The sequence below is a fragment of the Myzus persicae genome, unplaced genomic scaffold (genome assembly GCF_001856785.1).
Source record: "Myzus persicae strain clone G006 unplaced genomic scaffold, MPER_G0061.0, whole genome shotgun sequence".
NCBI lineage: Eukaryota > Metazoa > Arthropoda > Insecta > Hemiptera > Aphididae > Myzus > Myzus persicae.
In genome coordinates this window covers 80,726-101,794 of record NW_019101298.1, presented here as the reverse complement: position 1 = coordinate 101,794, position 21,069 = coordinate 80,726, and the positions used below count along the sequence as shown (strand labels likewise).

The 21,069-nt window shown below is 29.1% G+C and overlaps 2 protein-coding genes across 5 annotated transcripts; both read left to right on the top strand.

The window, feature by feature from the left end:
• The first annotated feature begins 1,450 nt into the window (after positions 1-1,450).
• On the top strand, positions 1,451-9,359 carry LOC111028578 (5-oxoprolinase). Of its 2 annotated transcripts, none has more exons than XM_022307277.1 (23): positions 1,451-1,469; positions 2,413-2,593; positions 2,657-2,848; positions 2,907-3,154; positions 3,330-3,492; positions 3,565-3,650; positions 3,710-3,899; positions 3,979-4,239; positions 4,313-4,435; positions 4,503-4,704; positions 4,830-5,049; positions 5,130-5,268; positions 5,343-5,514; positions 5,593-5,701; positions 6,680-6,827; positions 6,904-7,016; positions 7,078-7,351; positions 7,420-7,664; positions 7,729-7,840; positions 7,902-8,126; positions 8,201-8,444; positions 8,565-8,662; positions 8,746-9,359. In XM_022307277.1, the coding sequence occupies exons 2-23, from the start codon at positions 2,432-2,434 to the stop codon at positions 8,893-8,895; spliced, it is 3,876 nt and encodes a 1,291-aa protein (XP_022162969.1). In that variant the 5' UTR covers positions 1,451-1,469; positions 2,413-2,431; the 3' UTR covers positions 8,896-9,359. The 2 variants fall into 2 exon arrangements, with proteins under 2 accessions (XP_022162969.1, XP_022162968.1); XM_022307276.1 differs by lacking the exon at positions 1,451-1,469 and adding an exon at positions 1,480-1,729.
• A 1,320-nt stretch (positions 9,360-10,679) lies between these two features.
• Positions 10,680-19,819, top strand: LOC111028576 (UDP-glucuronosyltransferase 2C1-like). Of its 3 annotated transcripts, none has more exons than XM_022307271.1 (6): positions 10,680-10,821; positions 10,913-11,104; positions 16,214-16,451; positions 16,517-17,109; positions 17,182-17,624; positions 17,687-19,819. In XM_022307271.1, the coding sequence occupies exons 3-6, from the start codon at positions 16,214-16,216 to the stop codon at positions 17,985-17,987; spliced, it is 1,575 nt and encodes a 524-aa protein (XP_022162963.1). In that variant the 5' UTR covers positions 10,680-10,821; positions 10,913-11,104; the 3' UTR covers positions 17,988-19,819. The 3 variants fall into 3 exon arrangements, with proteins under 3 accessions (XP_022162963.1, XP_022162965.1, XP_022162964.1); XM_022307273.1 differs by adding an exon at positions 15,326-15,414 and having other exon boundaries at positions 10,680-11,104; XM_022307272.1 differs by having other exon boundaries at positions 10,694-10,799.
• Positions 19,820-21,069: the final 1,250 nt, after the last annotated feature.

Here is a 21,069-nt window from a genome sequence, read left to right as displayed (position 1 = left end):
ATAAACAGCATTTCACAAAAATTTCAGTGTTCATATATTTTTTAGATTTCTTAGTTATGGAAAAAACTGCTGAAGTGGAACCTTGTTTAAATTTTCAATCCTTAGCTATAAAAATTGAAAATTTTATACATAAAACTACAAAATTATGTTCAATTTTCAACTTGATAAATATTGTCAAAATTTGAACTTTAAATGCTTATAAAAAAAAATAGTGGCTATGTATTTTTAATATTTTTCAACTTCTGTTGTAACTAGTTATCAAGAGTCTTGTATTAAATTGTTATGCTGTTTGACCCAACCAATTACATTTTATTGACATGTGTAGAAAAAAATATGATAATGGAAATGTCAGTCAACAGCCTAAAACGAGTCAGAATATTTTGAAAATTGTATCAAGTATATGAATTGATGAAATAAACATTTGGTGTAAATTTCAAGTGTCTACAGAAATTCGTTTTTGAATTACAAAAAAAATAAGAAAATAGCTACTATAGTGAATAGGTATCCAATGTTGTAAAAATTTCAACTTCAAACTCTCACAAAAATTTAATTTGACTTTCCGGAAGAAATTTTTTTTTTTGATACAGGTAGACAAACTTGTAAGGAATCTTGTATTAAATTTTTAAATCTTAGATATAAATAGAAAATTTTTTTATAAATTTCTAACTAAATATGATTTGCTCATTTTCATGATTTTTACGAATGTTGTCAAAATTCTATGTTAAAACATTCATACATAATTATTGTGGATTTACGCTCAACTTTTTTTTTAATAACCATTAACAACAGCTTACAAGGAACCTTGTACAACATTTTCGAGTTTTTTGACTGAGCGAAGAGTTTTTTATCGACTTGGGTTTAAAAAAAACAAATAATAATCGAAAATGTAATTTGCCTATAAATAGTTCAACATAAATCAAAATATTTTGAATATTGTATGGTGTATAGAAAATGCTTACACAAATATTCAGGGAAAATTTCATATACCTATCTACGGTAATTTTTGTTTGAGTTACACTAAAAGCCAAAATCGATTTTTTCGAAAAATGGTTTTGCGTAAAATGTCCCGTTTTCCCTTAATTTTTTGTTTGTTTTTCCTGTTGCTTTTGAAAACTATTGTGAATTTCAAATTCTGACCTCCCGAATGCACCAACTGTATTCACTTTCCGACCAGAAACGCTGCTATTTAAGAAAATCGAAGCACTTTTACTAGTTTTACTGCCAGAAACCGTGAAGAAAGACACAAAAAAAGAACTAAAGATAAAAACTTACATCATTGTAAAATCAATACATTCATCGCTCCGCTCAGAATCTAAAATTAATATTAGTAATTTAAGAATTTTAACTTCCATTGTACGTTAATTAATTTTGCAAAACGTAGCAACACTGATCAAAACACTCATCACCCGCGAAGATAAGAGTAATGACTAATGAGTATAAGACTGCAAAGTTGAAAGTACAAAAAATTAGTAAGTAGGTATTAAGTACTTGACGTACCTATTCACATAGACGGAACAAAACCTTGTTTATGCTTATTCTTTAAAATATAGATTATAATTTAGTATTTCCAACATTTCGTGTGTTTCTCTACCTTTTTTTTTTACCGTAACAATAATAAATTGTTTATCAAAATACTATTTGATTAATAATTTTCCTCAAATTCACAACGTTTTTGACATTTAATACAATCAATAATTGTCATTACTTTTTGGTATCCATTCAATCATCAGTAAGTTATATTGAGTAATTACACGAAAATTAATATTGAATAACATTCTGAGTTTCGACCACACCCTATTCCTATTCTTATTTGTTTGCAAGTAATCTGTTACGTGTTTGTCATCACCTTTTGGAGAAACAATTTTGTTTCGATTTTCAACTTTAAGAGTGATTTCTGTTAAAAATTGAAACTAGGTGGTACTTAAGGGAAGTGGGGGTAAAAAGTAAAAAATTCTCAATACTTACTACAATAATATGAAAATATTCAGAAAACTAAGGAATCTGGTATTTTTACTAAAATCAGTTTTGACAAAATAGATTTTGTATTAAATATTTATACAAGAATTTTTTGCAAATGGTATAATTTTTAAAATATTTTTGACTTTTGAGCTATTTATAAACATTGAAATTTTTGAAATTTTTTTTCTAATTAATTTCAATGAACATTTTTTTACAAGTATTTGAAGCATTGTTATATTGATACATTTTAAATATTAATACGTAATGAATTTTTTTTTTCAATTTCAGTTGTTTAAATTGTATCTTTTATTTCATCTCAATGTTTCAATATAGGTATTGAATGTTAATATTTTTAATTCTTTTCCACAATAATTATCTATTAAAAAAGTGTTTTCACATTTTTGCTCAATGCATGACATACCTAGTCTATAATATATTTAAATTATATTTTAGGTAAATTAAGTAAAGTATCATGGGAGGTAAATTCAAATTTTCAATTGATCGAGGCGGTACTTTTACAGACATTTATGCTAAATGTCCTGATGGAAAAGTTCATGTTATGAAACTTTTGTCGGTTGATCCAACTAATTATTCAGATGCTCCACGTGAAGGCATACGAAGAATATTAGAAACAGTAAAAATCTTTGATATCACAAAAAAAAATTGTATCTTAAAATAAATATACTTATTTTTCTAGGAAACTGGAAAAAGTATGCCACAAAGTGAGCCAATTGATAGTAGTTATATAGAATGGATTCGAATGGGTACAACTGTTGCAACAAATGCTCTTCTAGAACGAAAGGGTGAACGTATGGCTCTATTAATTACTCGTGGTTTCAAAGACTTATTACATATTGGAAACCAAGCTCGCCCAAAAATATTTGATTTAGTAAGGATTTTAGAATAATTATTTCTAGTACTTAATATGATTAAAAAATGTTTTTTAGGAAATTGTAACACCAGATGTTCTTTATGAAGAAGTTATGGAAATAGATTGTAGAGTAATTAATTTAAAGTGTGAAAAATGTGATCAGCTAACTCCAATTTGGAATGATAAGCCAATTGTCCAAGGCGTCACTGGTGAAGATATACTAATTTTAAAACAAATTGATGAAACTGAACTAAAAAATGACTTAATTTTATTAAGGTCTAAGGGAATTAATAGTATTGCTGTAGCTCTAATGCATTCTTACACGTAAATAAAATTCATATGTATGCCTATTTTTTTTTTCTTCTCTTGGTACAAATAGTAGGTTATTATTTTTTGTATTCTTGAGTTAATAAATATTAAAACAAAAAATTATTCAAAATATAGTAATAATATTAATATATTTACTATTTTTTAATATTTTTTTTGTATTTATATATAGTTATAATGAACATGAGCGTACTGTAGGAAGAATAGCTAAAGAAGTTGGTTTTGAACATGTATCTTTATCACATGAAGTAATGCCTATGGTAAAAATTGTACCACGAGGATATACAGCTTGCGCAGATGCTTATTTAACTCCACATATAAAAAAATATGTTAAAGTAAATTATTAATGTTCATATTAATTAACCTATGTATATAAATTAATATAGTTATAATAATATTCTATTTAGGGATTTGCTTCAGGATTTAAAAACAATTTAAAAGATGTTAATATATTATTCATGCAAAGTGATGGTGGGCTGACACCAATGAACAGGTATAAAATATAATTTTCAAGGTGTCATGTTTTGGGTATTATAAATAAAAAATGTTTAGTTTCAATGGTTCAAGAGCTATTTTATCTGGTCCAGCCGGTGGTGTGGTTGGATACACAGCTACTACTCCTTATAAGCCTGTTATAGGCTTTGACATGGGAGGTACATCAACTGATGTTAGTCGCTATGATGGAGCATTTGAACATGTTTTTGAGTCAATAACTGCAGGTGTTACAATTCAAGCCCCTCAAGTAAAAATATTATCCATACCCATAATTCATTTTTATCCAAGCTATTTTATTTAGAATGTTTTTTTGTTTTTTTGTTTAGCTGGATATAAATACTGTTGCAGCTGGTGGCGGAAGCAGATTATTTTTTAGATCAGGATTATTTGTCGTTGGACCTGAAAGTGCTGGAGCTCATCCAGGACCAACATGCTATAGAAAAGGAGGTCCATTAACTGTTACTGATGCTAATCTAGTTCTTGGTAGATTGTTACCTGAATATTTTCCATCAATATTTGGCAAAACTGAAGACATGCCATTAAACAAAGAAGCCTCCCTAAAAGAATTTGAAGCCCTTACTAATGAAGTACAATATAAAATTCTAAACTAAAATTAGTTGAAAAACTGTTTTATACATATAGTGTAATATCTGGATACAGGTTAACAATTTTGTAAAACTTCAATCTGAAAATTCAAGTCCAATGACCCTTGAAGAAGTTGCAATGGGATTCATAAGAGTTGCAAATGAATCAATGTGTCGTCCAATTAGAGCTCTAACTCAGGTAAATTTCAATTTAATAATGTTATTATTATCTATTAGTTTTATACTTTATATCTACTTATTCACAGGCAAGAGGATATGACACCAGACAGCATACATTGGCCTGTTTTGGAGGAGCTGGTGGACAACATGCTTGTGCTATTGCACGCTCTTTAGGAATTGGGCGTGTGGTTATTCATAAATATGCTGGCATTCTGTCTGCCTATGGTATGGCATGTGCTGATGTTGTTCATGAAGTTCAAGAACCTTGTGCATTGACATATGACATAGGTGAAAATCACTGTAGCTCATGTATATAGGATACATTACATTGCAACATATTATTTATTATATAGTATTTTTATAGTATTTTACTGTTTTAAATATTCACTAAAAACAAATATTTTTATAATTAGAAAACTTTGAATATTTGAATGAACGGATCACTGTATTGAGTTCAAAATGTATTGATGAACTAAAGAAACAAGGATTCTCAGACAATCAACTTCACACTGAGCCATTTTTACATCTAAGATACGAGGGTACAGACTGTGCTCTTATGTGTTCAGCCAGTTATGATAGTACAGTTAATTCTAGCACAATTCATGGCGATTTTTTAAGTGGATTTCTTACAAGGTTTTTATGCTGTTGTGTAATACTTCTAGTATTGTAATTCATTTGTCATTATAATTATTCAAATTTGAAATATGTTATAGATACCAAAAAGAATTTGGATTCATTCTATCTGGGCGTAAAATATATGCTGATGACATACGTGTAAGAGGTATTGGTAAGACATTATTGAATGTTGACGATGAAGAAAATGAAACTGATGAACCTCTACAAATTGAATCAGTAAGTACTTTTAAAATTTTAAATGACGTTAAATATAAAATTGAAGTTTTTTTATAATAAATTTTATGTTTTAGGTTAAACAAGTATATTTTGAAGACTTTGGTTATGTAGATTGTAACATTTACTTATTTAGCAAGTTGCGTAAGGGGCATGTTATTAATGGCCCAGCAGTGTTAATGGACAAATTGAGTACAATATTAGTCGAGCCTAAATGCAAAGCTATAATAAGTAAATCTGGCGATATTGGTAAGTTTTAATTATTGCATTAAATTTAATTACATTGTTTATACTGCATGTTTTTTTTATTTCAATATTATTTTTTAGAAATTGAAGTTAACTGTGATGCGCTTACTAAAATTGGGGTTGAACTTGAACCAATCCAGTTAAGTATTTTCTCTCATAGATTCATGAGTATTGCTGAACAAATGGGAAGGTAAGCATTTTTTTTTATCTAGTAAGTAATCCTTTAATAATAATTAATCACCCTTTTTTTTCTTTTCTTTCACATTTTTTATCCCTGTCTATTTTAATCAAATATTAAACCTCTGTTTAATTACTATATAAGTATTTAACATTGTAAATATCCTTAAATACTCTTTGTAAATTTGCCCGACCGAGTGCAAGTTAATTAAAGTAAAATAAAATAAAATTAGGAAGCAAATTTATAAGTATAAAGAATATTATCATTTACTACAAAATATGCACTTAAAATTTAATATCATTTAAATTAAAATGCTTATTAGATACAATTATAGAAAAAGGGTATTTCTTAAATTGTTTTTATGTGTATCGTGTGATAAATGTTGGTCTACCTAAAACTTTCTAGAAGCATTAACTGGCATTTCATAAACATTGCAATACAAAATTGGCTTTAAAAATATCTTTATGCTGAAATACTTAAGTCTGTAAACGACTCCTAATTGGTTTTTAATTTAGACATTTTGAAATTATACCAAAAAATACTTGATACAAAAACTAACACTGCTTAACATGAAAAAATATGCGATGCACAACACTGACTGATCTGTTTTGGTCAAACGCTCAAACTCTGTTCATATCGGTAAATTGACAAATTATTATTTCTAATCAATAACGACCAATTTTAATTTTATCCTTTTAAATTGTCCCCCAATTGCCCTTATTATTATACACTTCATACTCAAAAATATAATTTGACTCATCTATGTGACTGGAAAAATACAAGAAATAACCAAAATATACAAGACAAGGTAAATAACGTTAGAATATGCAAAATATTTCAACTACAGTCTTATTTTAATAAGAATGATCTAAATTGGGGACATTTTTTATCAGATTTCAAATAGCTTATTCTAATAAATATATACATATATGAATAAACCTATTTCCTAATTATCAGTAGGTATTGATAACTTTTTTTTTAATATTTTAGAATACTTCAGAGAACATCGATATCGACCAACATCAAAGAACGTTTAGATTTTTCATGTGCATTATTTGGTCCAGATGGTGGATTAGTATCGAATGCACCTCATATCCCTGTGCATCTAGGTGCCATGCAAGAAGCTGTTCAGTATCAAGTAATTTTTTACCTATTTATTTATTAACCATTCAATTCAACATATGTATGTAATACATAGTTTAAAATTTTACTAGATTAAATCAATTGGAAATGAGATAAAAGAAGGTGATGTGATTCTTAGCAACCATCCAAAAGCAGGTGGTTCTCATTTGCCAGATCTTACTGTGATAACTCCTGTGTTCTATCCGTGTGTAAATAGAGTTAAATATTTTATTAAGTTGTTTACAATTTTTATTTTTATTTTTCAGTGGTCAATTAAAACCTGTATTTTATGCTGCAAGTCGAGGACACCATGCAGACATTGGGGGTATAACACCAGGATCGATGCCACCACATTCTAAATCATTGTCAGAAGAAGGAGCTCAGTTTAGAAGTTTCTTCTTAGTTCGTAGTGGACATTTCTGTGAGGAAGAAGTTACCAATGCTCTTATGGCTCCTGCTTCATTGCCTGGATCTTCTGGCACTAGAAACCTCAAGGATAATTTATCAGATTTAAAAGCACAGATTGCTGCGAATCAAAAAGTAAGTACTTTAATATTTAATATTTTTTTAATTAAATAGTTTCATTTGTAACAGTTTATTTTACTTAGGGTATTTACTTAGTCACTGAACTCATAAATTCTTATGGATTAGATGTTGTTCAAGCGTACATGGAACATATACAAAAGAATGCAGAAATTGCAGTTAGAGACATGTTGAAAAACATTGGTAACGCTAATTTATTAGCTCACGGATTGAACACATTGGAATCCGTTGATTATTTGGATGATGGATCTGTTATAAAACTATCAGTTCAATTAAATGTACAAAACGGAGAAGCCATATTTGATTTTAGGTAATTAGAGTATTTTACTTATAATTTAATCTTCGATGTTCTTTCATTTAGTTATTTTTTATAGCGGAACTAGTTATGAAGTTTGGGGCAATTGTAATGCTCCAAAAGCTATTACATTATCAGCATTAATATATTGTTTGAGAAGTATGATTGGTTACGATATACCATTAAATCAAGTAATTTTTATTTTTACCATCTTAAAAAACTCATTTACATTTATTTCCTGTTGTTTCTTAGGGTTGCCTTAAACCAATCAAAGTAATTATTCCTTCTGGTACTATACTTGATCCATCAGAGAATGCCGCTGTTGTTGGTGGTAATGTATTGACTTCACAACGAGTTGTGGATGTTGTGTTAAAAGCATTTGGTGCGGCTGCTGATAGTCAAGGTTGCATGAACAACATAACATTTGGCCAAGATGATTGGGGTTACTATGAAACTGTTGCAGGTGGTGCAGGAGCTGTAAGTTACAAAACTAAAGTGTGATTTTCTGGAAACCATATCTTATTTAAACATCATTAAATATTAATTATTAGGGTCCTACTTGGATTGGTCGTAGTGGGGTTCATACTCATATGACAAATACTCGTATAACAGATCCTGAAATATTAGAAAAACGTTATCCTGTGTTTTTAACTACATTCACATTACGTGAAAAGTCCGGGGGTAACGGCAAATATTGTGGTGGTGATGGCGTTGTGAGAGAATTACAATTTAGATCTCCAGTGACTTTGTCAATACTGACTGAAAGGCGATCTTTTGCTCCTAATGGAATCAAAGGTATACATTTTTCTAGTTAATATTTTTGCTACGTATAAAAATATATTATTCTTTTTCTAAAAGATTAATATTATTTGTTTGTATGAATCATTTGTTCAAATAAAATAAAATCTTTTTCAGGAGGTGAAAATGGGCAAAAAGGCGAAAATCTATTAATAAAATGTGATGGCAGAAAAATTAGACTAGGTGCTAAAACTGCAGTCGACATTAATCCTGGTGTAAGGTTTTCGATAACTTATGCAAATGATAAATTTAGTATGTTATGCAATATATTCTCTTATTTCATGTTAATTAATTTCAGGACACGTTTTTATTATTGACTCCTGGTGGCGGGGGATACGGACTGCCATCTGATGATAACAACATTGTAACAGTGAAGAAGCCTATTTGTAGCTCAACTTTAGAACGAGGATCTGGCTATAACTACCGTATGCTGCAAGAATCTGTTTAGAAGCAAACAATTTTTATCTTCCCATTTAATTTATTAAATTGTATTCATATTTGATCAGTCTACATTTTATAACGTTTATTATAATTTTCCATCCAACTCTATGTCTTGTCAAACCATTCTACTTATTCTTTCTTACTTCAAATAATAGTTCTATAGTTTAATACTTTTAAGTATTTAAATTTAAAATCTCAACCATGATTTTTAAATTTACATTGTTACCAAAACACTGTTTAAAGCATCTAACATAAATGTGATAGAATGTGATAAATTGAATACATTATTTTTATACTAATACAATAATGAAAATATTTATAGTTTAATGATTGTTAACTAGATATTGCTCATTTGTATAAATTTTTCAATTCAATGTGTTTAATACATGCTGGATTTATTATAACCCAAGATTATTGATATCAAAATTATTGTTTAAATCATCATACAAATATATGTGCCTACTTATGTTATTTTTTTGTTGCTCTTCTTTTGGTATTTTTTTTTTTTATTCAACCTTCTTAAATACCGAGAGATTCGAGAGGCTGCCTTACTTAATATTGTGCCACAAATAAATTAATGAAATGATAAATAAAAAAATGAAGAGTAATGGGAATCTTCACCTGATTCTGATAGTTCCTGGATAATAATAAATAATAATAATAACAATAATCTGTATTTACTGAAATAAATTGACAGTATCAATATGTAGTAAGTAAACGGCAGATGTATAAATAAACAAGAATTATATAAACAAAAAATATAATTATTATATTATGCTATTAAAATTAATTTATGAAATAAAAAATAATACTAACTGAATAAAATATTTGACAAATCTAATAATGTAGTATACTTAGTTCCCGTTGACAGGGACATTTCATAGGAGGGTACAACATATATTTTGATTGAACAGATGAGAAAATACCGATTTTTTTTTAAAACTAATTGGGTTTATCCTAAAATTTAAGCACTTAAGAATTTCAGCTATTCGGGACAATCAGTAATATTATTTAAACAATCATTTTCAGTATAAAATATTTTTATAGTGATTATTTTAAACAATCTACAGACATTATCATATTATCCAGAATGATAAATTATATATCATGTATTTAAGGTAACTAGTGATATTAATAGTTACTTATTTAGACTTTAATATTTATATATAATGCAATTTTCAATGGATTAACAGTTAAATCATTGATTACAAATACTATTAAAAAAAAAATACTTTCTGTAATCAATGGTACAACGCAAGGTTTATAGATAATACAGGTTGCCTCAAAGTCAAGTAAACAAATCGATCACCCCGCACTATTCCTTATCTACTGACGTCATTGAAGTATAAAATTCGCTCTCTTATTCAATGATTATGATATTATCATATGTGGTTCACTAATATAGGTACTTAACTAAAAATTGAAGTGTTATGTGATTTTAATATGTTTGAGTATTAAGTTTTAATATTTAGGGACACTACTGTACCTATATAATTAATAAAATAGTAAATGCCTTAGTTGTTTCTNTCTATATTTTCTTCTATAGCCATAGTGCCATACTCGTAGAAAAATAATACTCAGAGTTGGCTACTCATAAAGTATAAATAGAATTAACAGTTTGTTTATTCGTACTCTGTGGTTTGTATACTTCAATGACGTCAGTGCGTTATCTTCTCCCACTCCCAAAATTTCAAAATTTCTATATGAGGCAACCTGTATTATCTATAAACCTTGGGTACAAGTGGTACAACGTACATCATATTATCACAAATACATTTTACTTATTGATCAATGTCCATTCGAAAATGTGTCACTAATGCATTGAAATAAATTGAAATGGACTTAGCACTACTCCTGGAGGCTGTAGATTTGAGATTTATAATTTGTGTTATGTCAACATTTCACAACAGCGTACGTACGCCGTACAGACGCAGTTATGTAAAAAAAAAAAAATGAATAAAACATTAAACAAGATCGAGAGTGTGGTACAAAATAATTTAAATTTGACGCCATGACTGTTCTAGGTTGCCTACCATGATCCACATTATTGCAGTAGCACTACCAGTACAGATTAAAGATATTCTTAATTTTTTAATTCTTTAGTCTTCAGTCAATCAGAATCGGTCGTGTCGAGCGCAATTTCCGGTTTCTAACGTCGGCAGTCAGGACTCGGCACTCGTCAGTGGTAGTACACTAGTACCTACCTGCTTTTCAAAGTAAGTATATATTGTATGATAATTGAATGATGCATTAATCGACACAATGTCATAATATAACGAAATATTATAGTAGGTAGTTTTCTAAAACTCAATTACACAACAAGGAAAGTCTGGGTGACTGGATGTACTGTGTAATCAGTAAAAATCATTTTAACAATATTTTTGATTTCTAACAGGTATACCTACATTATAAAATATTTAAATATGATAGTACCCGAAGGCCACTGGCCATTATTAATTTTCTACTTACTAGTGTCAAAAATCAGTTCTTCCAAAAGTTATACTACCTACTGGTAATTCATCAGGTAAATATAGTAATTATTGTCCACCGAAAAATTGGCCGCCTTCCGGTATTATCATTTTAAAGTATTTGATAATATTATATTGTTCTGTGATTGTACAAACGCAGAAAATATAGATATAAAGCCGTGTACCGCATACTCCGTGTTGAGCATTGTCTATTTTTTTATAGATAAAAATAATTTCAAGTTTATTTTTATCTATCTATTCTTCAATATTTATTTAAATAAAATTAAATATCTGGATCATTTTTTGGGACTACAAATTTGATTTTAGATTCCGAGTGGAGCGAAAAACGTATTGATTTTACAATGATGTGTGTTTTATTTTCGGTCTATCAACTTTTGAAGCTGTAAAAAGGCACAGATTTTTCATATCAGCAACTTTTCTGTTAAGAAAATGAATCTATTTTGTTCTCTTGGGATCATAAATTGACAGTTATTTTTAAAATTGTCGGGAAAAATCAAAAAAGAAAAATTAGCATTTTTACGCAAAATAAATGTTTTCAGACTCAATTTTTTGTTAGGTACGACTACAAATCTAATAACTTTAGATAATTTAAATTATAATCAAATTTAATTCATTTTTCCATACTTGATAATATGTTCAAAATGTTTTGCCTCTTATTGAGTTTTAAAACTATGAGAAGTTTTCGGTTTTTTTTCAATTACTATCGATAAATAATTTTTGCTCGAACAAAAAACTTGCAAAAAATATAATGTAATACAAGATACCATATAAGCTGTAAATAGAGTACCTAATAAAAAAAAGCTGAGGTTAAGTTTTCAATAATTTTCCCTATTATTGTTATCAGCAAAAAAAAAACTGTAATAACTCATTACAGTTAATATTTTTAATTTTAATAGATGTTAAATTCCGAGAGGAGTGATGCTCGTAATGATTTTACAATAATGTTTTGTTTTGTGGAAGAGTACTGTATATACACTACACGTTTCAGTACTTTTCAAAAGAATCGAGAAAAACAGGAGTATTTACTCCAACACATTTTTAGTATTGTCGTAATTCAAAAATAATTAACTGGAAATCATATTTTAAATCTCAAAGTATTTTGGATTTTTTGTACTATTTTATGGTATTTTCTCTTTTTATGTTTTTTTCGATGCGCGTATGATTGGATGTGTATTGTGCGTAAAAACCTTGAATATTAGTTTTATCACTCGTTTTAAGTGACACGTTCTAAAACTATAGCGCCTTGCAGCCTTCATACGCTCCAAATTTATGTCCTGAACACTTTTATTACATTGAAACAGACATAATATTATTATTATATTCGACTGATGTCCGCGGGGCCGGCGTTACACAATTTAATTTTGTCGGGGGGGNGATCAAGTATTGCCGACTCAAATTTAATTTATGCCGACTCAAAGTTTCTAAAAAAAAAATACGGGAAGTATAAAAATTCCTGGTTTTTCTGTGTTAAGATGAAGTAAAATAGTTAAAACAAAAACAAAATATAGAACTAAAACATTTTAAACCATTTCATGCACAGTTAAAATATTTGTTACTTGTATATTTTCATACAGATGTAAAGATACAATAGGCTGTCGGAACTATTTTAAGATCTAAAAAAATAAGTCGTGTACGAATATAAATCAATCAGTGTTTGTCAATAACTCAAAAACTTAAGAAAAAAATAAAAAAAATTTTTAATTTAGCAGACGGCAGATGGCACTATGGCAGTACATCATTATTTAACAAAATAGATTATAATATACTGGTACTTGAGATAGGGATTGCCGAATGCCGATTAGCGATGGCAATGATATGCCGACGGACTTAACGTTGTACAATGTACAAAAACAAATATATATTATACAATTATAATACGGGTCATTACTCATTAGCCGACAATATCAGTCGGCAGTATTTAGATTTCTAAATCGGTAAATTCTCAACTGCCGACTGCCGGGACCCGTTCCTATATAAAATTTTTTTTTTTTTCAAAAAATATAATTTCCAACGGACAGCGGCTCCCTGAAATTGCCGACTGATAATTACAAAAAAATTCAACTGGGGGGGTGTGACGACCCATCATACCCCCATTGCTGCCGGCCCTCGATGTCCGACACACTCAGACTCCTACCGAAATCTACGACAGCTGCAGCGTGGTGACTTTCGCGACACAAAGACACACATTGCTGCGACGGCGTTAGGCAGGGCACACACTGAAGCTGTGCGAAACGGGCGGCTACGTTATTGTAGTGGGCAGTGGCAGTAGTTTTTTTCCTCAGTGGGGACTTGGGATCTACGATGGGCTATGTTAGTGGCTTATCTACTAAAACATGTTATACTAGTATATATTTATGATTTATACCAGTATTATAAAATTGTGTCCCTATATGATGCTACAATGCTACATCTCATCTAATAATATATAAACATCTCGTGTCACGGTGTTCGTGGTCACACTCTTCCGAAACGGCTTTAAAACGATTTTAATGAAGTTTTTTTTTACCTATTTAGTAGGTATGAGAATAGATCGAAAGTATTTTTCACCCTCCTACCCCAACCCCCCATTTTTTAATTGCGATTTTAGAGATTTACGAAAGAAATTTTTGTTTATAAATACAGTGAGTTAAAATGAAAAAAAAACGAAATTACACATACATTTTTTTTATTTAGCATTCAAGGTTAACATTTTCACAAACTTAATCACGAAAATTTAAAAATTATCTTGTATCTAATTAAAAATTCATAAAATGTTTAATATTTATACCTAAGATTTACAATTCTAATAAAAATTTCTTCGGAAATTTTCAAAATATATGCTTGTCCAAAAACCTTTAATAATCAATAATAATAATGTAATAAAAACATTTTTTTGGGCAAAAATTCAACCTACCGTATTACCTTAATACCTATATTTTACAGGTTGTATAATATGTATATTACTGAAATTGAAAAAATCATGACTAGTCTAGGCGTCCGGACCCCTCCTCCTAATTTTTTAAATGTCGAACAAGTTTTTATATTTTAATACAAAAATGATAAATATCCAGTATCTATATAAAAAAATGTCGGACCCCATCTGAATTTTTTTTTCAGTTACGGCCTGCCATGGACCATGGGTATAATAAAATATTAAAATATACTTATTGATATAGTATAATTACTTAATATAAATTATAGACTAACAGACCAGAGACCAATCGAAATTGTTTTTCGTATGCAATGATTTATTATTGAATTAAAACTTTACACATATATTATATCCCCAACAAAAATATAACAGTGAAAAAAACCGAAGTTCCAAACTCCCTCCTAAAAAAGTTGGCCTATCAAAGTAGTGAAATCTACATTGTGGCCAAGTCTGCTATTTTTTAATTCATAACCTCAATGCACTCCTACTTTAAAGAGCAACACTTCTCTTTTATTTGTATTGTTTAACACTTCATCAGTTTCTGAATTAGAAATAAACTAGACTTGGCCCCAATGTAGATACCACTACTTACTATGATTCGCTGTCTTTTTTGAGAAGAAATCTAAACCTTTTACTTTTTTCTGAATCTTCTTCTCCCCATCACCCTCGTAAGTCATAAGTGAGCACATTCGATAATGATGTTTTATTCCTCATTCAGAAACTGACCAAATGTTAAACAATACAAATAAAAGAGAAGTGTTGCTCTTTAATGTAGGAGAGCATTGAGGACTGAGGTTATGAATTTAAAAATAGCAGACTTGGCCACAATGTAGATTTCACTACTTTGATAGGCCGACTTTTTTGGTAGGGAGTTTGGAACTTGGCCTTTTTTCACTGTTATGTTTTTGTTGGGGATATCATTTATTTTTGCGGGCTCCAGCGTCGTGGACGACGTGTTGTTATTATTTATTTATTTTTAATTTTTTTAAATTAATTTTTTTATTATTTTTTTTAATTTATTTTTTTATACGTCTTAGATTTTCTCTTTTAAGACCGTTTGGGTTTCTATTGAGGAGCTGAGAAATTGGACTCTTGAGCGTTGTCAATACCAGGCAAAGATACCCAAGTACGGTCTTTTATTTAAAAGCTGCAATTAATAGCTGAATATTTGAATAAAATAAATGTTCGAAAACATGATTATGTTTTATAAATATATATATATATATTATATAATTCAACTACAAGCAATTTCGTATTACCATATTGTAACTCTGTTTGAAAGTAAACGTTTATGCCTGCTAAGCGCGCCACTTCATACGTTTAGAAATACACACTGGAGAGACATTCGTTTTGAAAAAATTCAATTTTTAGATTTTTCCCTTTAGTTACACTGTAAAATCTACCGTTGTGCCAAATTTCACGTGTCTACCTATACGGGAAGTGTCTTATAATTTTGATGATCAGTGAGTGAGTGAGTGAGTGAGTGAGTGAGGGAGTGAGTAACAATATTGCAAATTTTGAAATCCTGCCATTTTGAAATGGCACTATATTAAGGGCTCATTTTCTTACAGCGTCCTAAGCTACTAGAGGTTTATCTGTGTTTTAAATTTCAAAAGTTTATCTTAAGAAGAAACAGAGATATATGGGTTAAAAAAAAATGGCGATTCGGGTAAAGATACACTGGCATTGCTGTAACTTGGCCTGGCGCACTGCCGTGCGCTCAGATATTTATATTATTACAATGACTCAGTCAATCATAAGGTACACTATACAGTCTACGACTTGTGCACAGCAGAGTGATTACCTACTTACAAATTGTTTATTATATTATAATATATTATATTTATATTATTCTTTATCACAATCGTCTTCCATTTTTAATTATTATTGTTGAAAATATTTATTTGTTGTCTTTTTTTTTACAGATGAAGCAATTGTTCTCTGTCGTTTTACTACTTTTGTTTGTAAGTTATTGTTTATCAGCTAATATATTAGCATTTTTGCCTACATTTGCTAGAAGTCACTATGGTGGATTCCAACCACTATTAAAGGAACTAGCTGTAAGGGGTCATAATGTTACAGTTTTATCGCATTTTGCTCTCAAAAATCCACCACCAAACTATCATCATATTGATGTTTCAAAAGAAATACAGAATGACAATAGTAATTATTTATTGATTTTATCAGTTCACTTACATTTATACACTAATTTATTATTTTATTTCCAGATTTTAGCATGTTATCTATTGCACCATACTTAAAGCCATTGGTTATTCCTATTGGCACTTTGTTTTTTGGAAATCAAATAACATTAGAAACATTGAACAATACCAAAGTCAAAGAATTTATTCATTCAGATGGCTATCAATTTGATGTTGTAATTTTTGAAAACTTCCAACATGAATGCTTTGTATCAATGAGCCATAAGTTTAGTGCTCACGCAATCCAACTATTCCCAGCTACACCAACCGCTTTCAGCTCACAATGGTTTAGTCAACCATTTAATCCTTCTTACATTCCAGATCCTAATTCTGGGTACAAAGATCACATGTCTTTATTTGAGCGAACAATAAATTTCCTTGTAACGTGTCTCCAATTTTTTTTATTCCCAATATTTTACATGCCCAAACAAAATGAAATCATGTTGAATTATTTTAATTATACTGGTTCGGAATTTAGACCATCGTTGGAAGAAATGACAAAAAACATTTCATTAACACTAATAAACACACACTTTACTTTAGGAACAGCCAGGCCTCTTGTTCCAAGTTTTATTGAAGTTGCTGGAATGCATTTAAAGCCTGCTTCAAAACTACCTAAAGTAATATTGTATTACAAAATATTATTTCTCTCTTACTAAATCATATATATTTTGAATGTTAATTTAATTTAGGATTTACAAGAGCTTATGGATAACTCACCCGATGGAGTTGTATATTTTAGTTTTGGATCAGTTGTCAAAGGTAGTCATTTGCCCATGCATCAAGTAAAATTGTTCTTGCGCCAACTAGGCCAAATTAAGCAAAAAGTCTTATGGAAATGGGAATCAGATGATTTACCAGAATTGCCACCAAATGTAGTAGTTAACAAATGGTTCCCACAAGTCGACATTCTTGGGCACCCTAATTGTGTGCTTTTTATTACTCATGGAGGTATACATAGTGTAGAAGAGGCAGTGTACTATGGAGTTCCGATGTTGGCCATATCTATTTTTGGAGATCAACTATATAACTCAATAATGATGGAATCTAGAGGAGCTGCTATACGCTTAAAATACTCGGAACTTACTGAAAATCGTTTTGGCCATAATTTACATGAAATGCTTAGTAATACATCGTAAGTAAATCTTATTGATGCAATAATATTATTTAAGTACCATAATACATTCTTTATAATAGGTACAAACAAAATGCAGTTAAGTTATCTAAAATATTTCACGATCAACCAATGAAACCATTGGACAAAGCAGTTTACTGGATTGAATATGTTATACGCCATAATGGTGCACATCATCTAAAAACTGCTGGAAACCAACTTAACTGGATCCAGTTTTTGTCAATTGATGTAATTCTTGTGCTCTTAACAACTATATTTTTATTTTTAATTATTTCATTTTATACCATGAAAAAAATGTACAAATGGTTCATTAGCTACCGTGAGTACCGTGCAGAAACTAATGATGATAAAAAAAAGAAATAAAAGGTAAATAATTGTAGTTATTATTTAAGTAAAATATAATATGAGTAGTTTTTTCAATTAAACTTTTACAACAATTTGGTTGTAATTTAAATCAAAGATATAACTATTGCCAGTTAATAGGTAGAACTTTTTAGGTGTTTTCTTCTTACATTTTAATTTAACTCTAGGCCTATATAAGCAAAAAAATGTTGTGCTCTCTAAAAAGCAATATTTGATGTGCAAAACAAAAAATCAAGAAATGAAGTAAATATTATTTAAATTGTTTTCGGCTTAATAAAGCTATCTCTGTTAATTTTAATTTTGATAAATACATTTTTTTTTATTTTAATTTGTACTTATAAGTATTGTGTCTTATGGTTTTATAATATTATTAAGAGGACTTTATTACTTCCAGCAAATCAAGTTTAATTCCGTTAGTTTAAAATTAAAATAAATTAACCTACTATGAGACTTGATGGTAAGAACATTATCTATGTTCCTTTGTTGGTTTTTTACAATAGTTCAGCTTTTTAGCAAGTTATAATACACTGTAACTTAAAAATGCTCATAACTCATAAATCACTTAAAAATTGAAATATCATAAAAAACCAAAACCAAAACACAGGTCATTCACATCTTACCATCAAGTTTCATTCTAATTTTCTAAGATTCCCTCTAATTTTTAAACGAATAGAATTCAACGTGATTTACTGAACCTAAATTTGGCATGTTACGTGTTTGTAAGACAAAGACAACACATGCAGGTTATTCTCTTAAGTTTTTTTTAAAAAATTTTTTTGTTTTTACTCAATTGTTAAACGAGTTTCTTTTTTTATAAATGTAATGTGTATCATATTAACATTGTTTCGTTGTGTAGAAGTCTATGATTAGGAATAAGTTCTATATCATGTCCTAAATTTCCATGTCCATTTCGTTTTGGTGAAAATGTATCCCCATATTGCGTATTTGTGCAGTACGTAAAAAATGAATTTCCGTTTCACTAAATGGATGATAGTACTCATCAGTCACGAGTCATCATAAAATCAAATGGATGCAATATATCAAGTACTCGCGGAAGATGTATTTGGGTGTACTATGGTATGAGCATGATTATAGGTGGATTTCTAATCATGGACGGGGAGTTAACACCAAAACCACAAAATGGATAAAATGCTCTAATACCTTTCTTTTCACCACGGTTTTATTTTTATAATTTATATTATTTAGTAATTCTGAAACAGTTAACAATGTTATCAAACCATTATCAAAAATGCAAAACAATGATCTTAAAAAATAAATATTTTATTTTTGTGTATTATAAATATTAAATTGTTAGAAATATATCAGTTAACTTTATTACTGATTTGATTGGACATTTATTCAAATGTACATAGTTCATAAAAATATATTTTTGTAGTTACAAACCAGTAGGTATGCAATTATTTCATTAAATATATCAAATGTTTTTATAATTTGTACCATCATATTTTTTTAATAAGTTTAATAGTGTATAGCATTCGTAGTAAGTATTGACTAAATGGTAAAAGTAGACAAGTTTTACTTATACTTTTCAATGTAATATGATATGCTTCAATTAGTATTGGCTAAATTGTTAAAAAAAAAGAAACAGTACATAGTATATAGCGGAAATATTCAGTTAAAATAGTACATTGTGAATAGGTACTTCGTACTTATAATAATATTTTGTTTAAACAAAATTAACTGGTTATATTCTCAGTCATGCTTTGTATGCGGAGAAAAATATTAAAACGTTTTTGACCTTTTCAATATGTAAATTTCAAATGGTTGTTTAAAGAATGTTAATGTAATAAAATGTACACTTATAGACCATAGTTGTTTACCTATATAATTATTTTCTTACTGTGCATAATATTACGATTTACCATACTCATGTCTCTCAATAAAAAAATAATAATTATTTCTATTTGTTTCTTTACGACTTTACAAAAATATCTATTAAGAATTTAAATTGAAAGTCTCTGGAACCTAGTCACGATTTAAGTTAAGTGTATCTTAAATCGTGCTTGTGGGTCACGGTTACGGATGTGTTAAATTTCAATTCAATGATACAAAAACATTGTATACGATTAAAACGATTCTGAGCAAAAACAGTCCGTCAATACTATGATTATATTTTAAAATTACAAAAGTATTACTAAAACCTTTATTCTCCGTTTAAATAGGTATCTAATTTCGTCCAAATTTGAACTTAAAAATATCTATTAAAAAAGACTGTGAATATATAATTTTTAGATTATTTGGTTGCAGTATGGAACACTTATGAAAAATTTTGTTTATCCCTTAAAAATGTTCAACCCTTAGCTATACAAATTTAACATTTTATAAACGTTTAACTGCGAGAGATGGAACTGTATCACATTTAGCTATTTGTTTATATATATATGTATATACTAGCTGATCCCGTGCACTTCGTTGCCCGCTGAAAATGCCATCTCTATATAAAAGACTTGATGGTGATAATGCCAGCAGTATATTATCAGATAGGCGATCCACCTGAATAATATTTTTTATTTTATTTGGTATTTTGATTGTGGACACTCCGATAAGCGGCTATAAATGCAACTCAGCCTCCTTGGTAAGCAATGTGCGAGGATTCGATTTCATGCATGCTTAAACCTGTTCAGCCCGATTAACCATTGGCAACCAAAAAACACAAAAAAATACTAATTTCCACTAAAAATGTAAGAAAATAAGTTATTAATTATTATTATTTATTGGTACGGCAGCCCGCGGGTTTCCAGTAACCTGCAACCTGACCTTTTTGTCCGTTAAATTATGTGTTTTACTTGACATTGTATATCTTTGACTTGTAGCATTGCGAGTTCCGCGACTTATGTTTGAATGTTTAATTGCTGACATTTTTAAAAACAAAAATATTCCATCAAAACTTACCAAAACTCCTAATATTATTGCAATGATCTGTTTTTTTATGTCAATTGTATAGCATATTATATCGTTTAAGAGTTATATTGATACTAATATTCGGTAACCATATAGTGTTGTTGTACGCTCGGTGCGTATTATCGTTATTATTATACAATTTACACGTTAAATATTAAAA

Bases quoted from the DNA above. Each gene is read 5' to 3' on its own strand.
- LOC111028576 (XM_022307271.1), top strand. From the start codon at position 16,214: ATGAAGCAATTGTTCTCTGTCGTTTTACTACTTTTGTTTGTAAGTTAT. The intron at 16,452-16,516 runs GTAATTATTTAT...TTTTATTTCCAG, and splicing joins AGAAATACAGAATGACAATA to ATTTTAGCATGTTATCTATT. The intron at 17,625-17,686 runs GTAAGTAAATCT...TCTTTATAATAG, and splicing joins GAAATGCTTAGTAATACATC to GTACAAACAAAATGCAGTTA.
- LOC111028578 (XM_022307277.1), top strand. From the start codon at position 2,432: ATGGGAGGTAAATTCAAATTTTCAATTGATCGAGGCGGTACTTTTACA. The intron at 3,900-3,978 runs GTAAAAATATTA...TTTTTTGTTTAG, and splicing joins TTACAATTCAAGCCCCTCAA to CTGGATATAAATACTGTTGC. The intron at 7,665-7,728 runs GTAATTAGAGTA...TATTTTTTATAG, and splicing joins GAAGCCATATTTGATTTTAG to CGGAACTAGTTATGAAGTTT.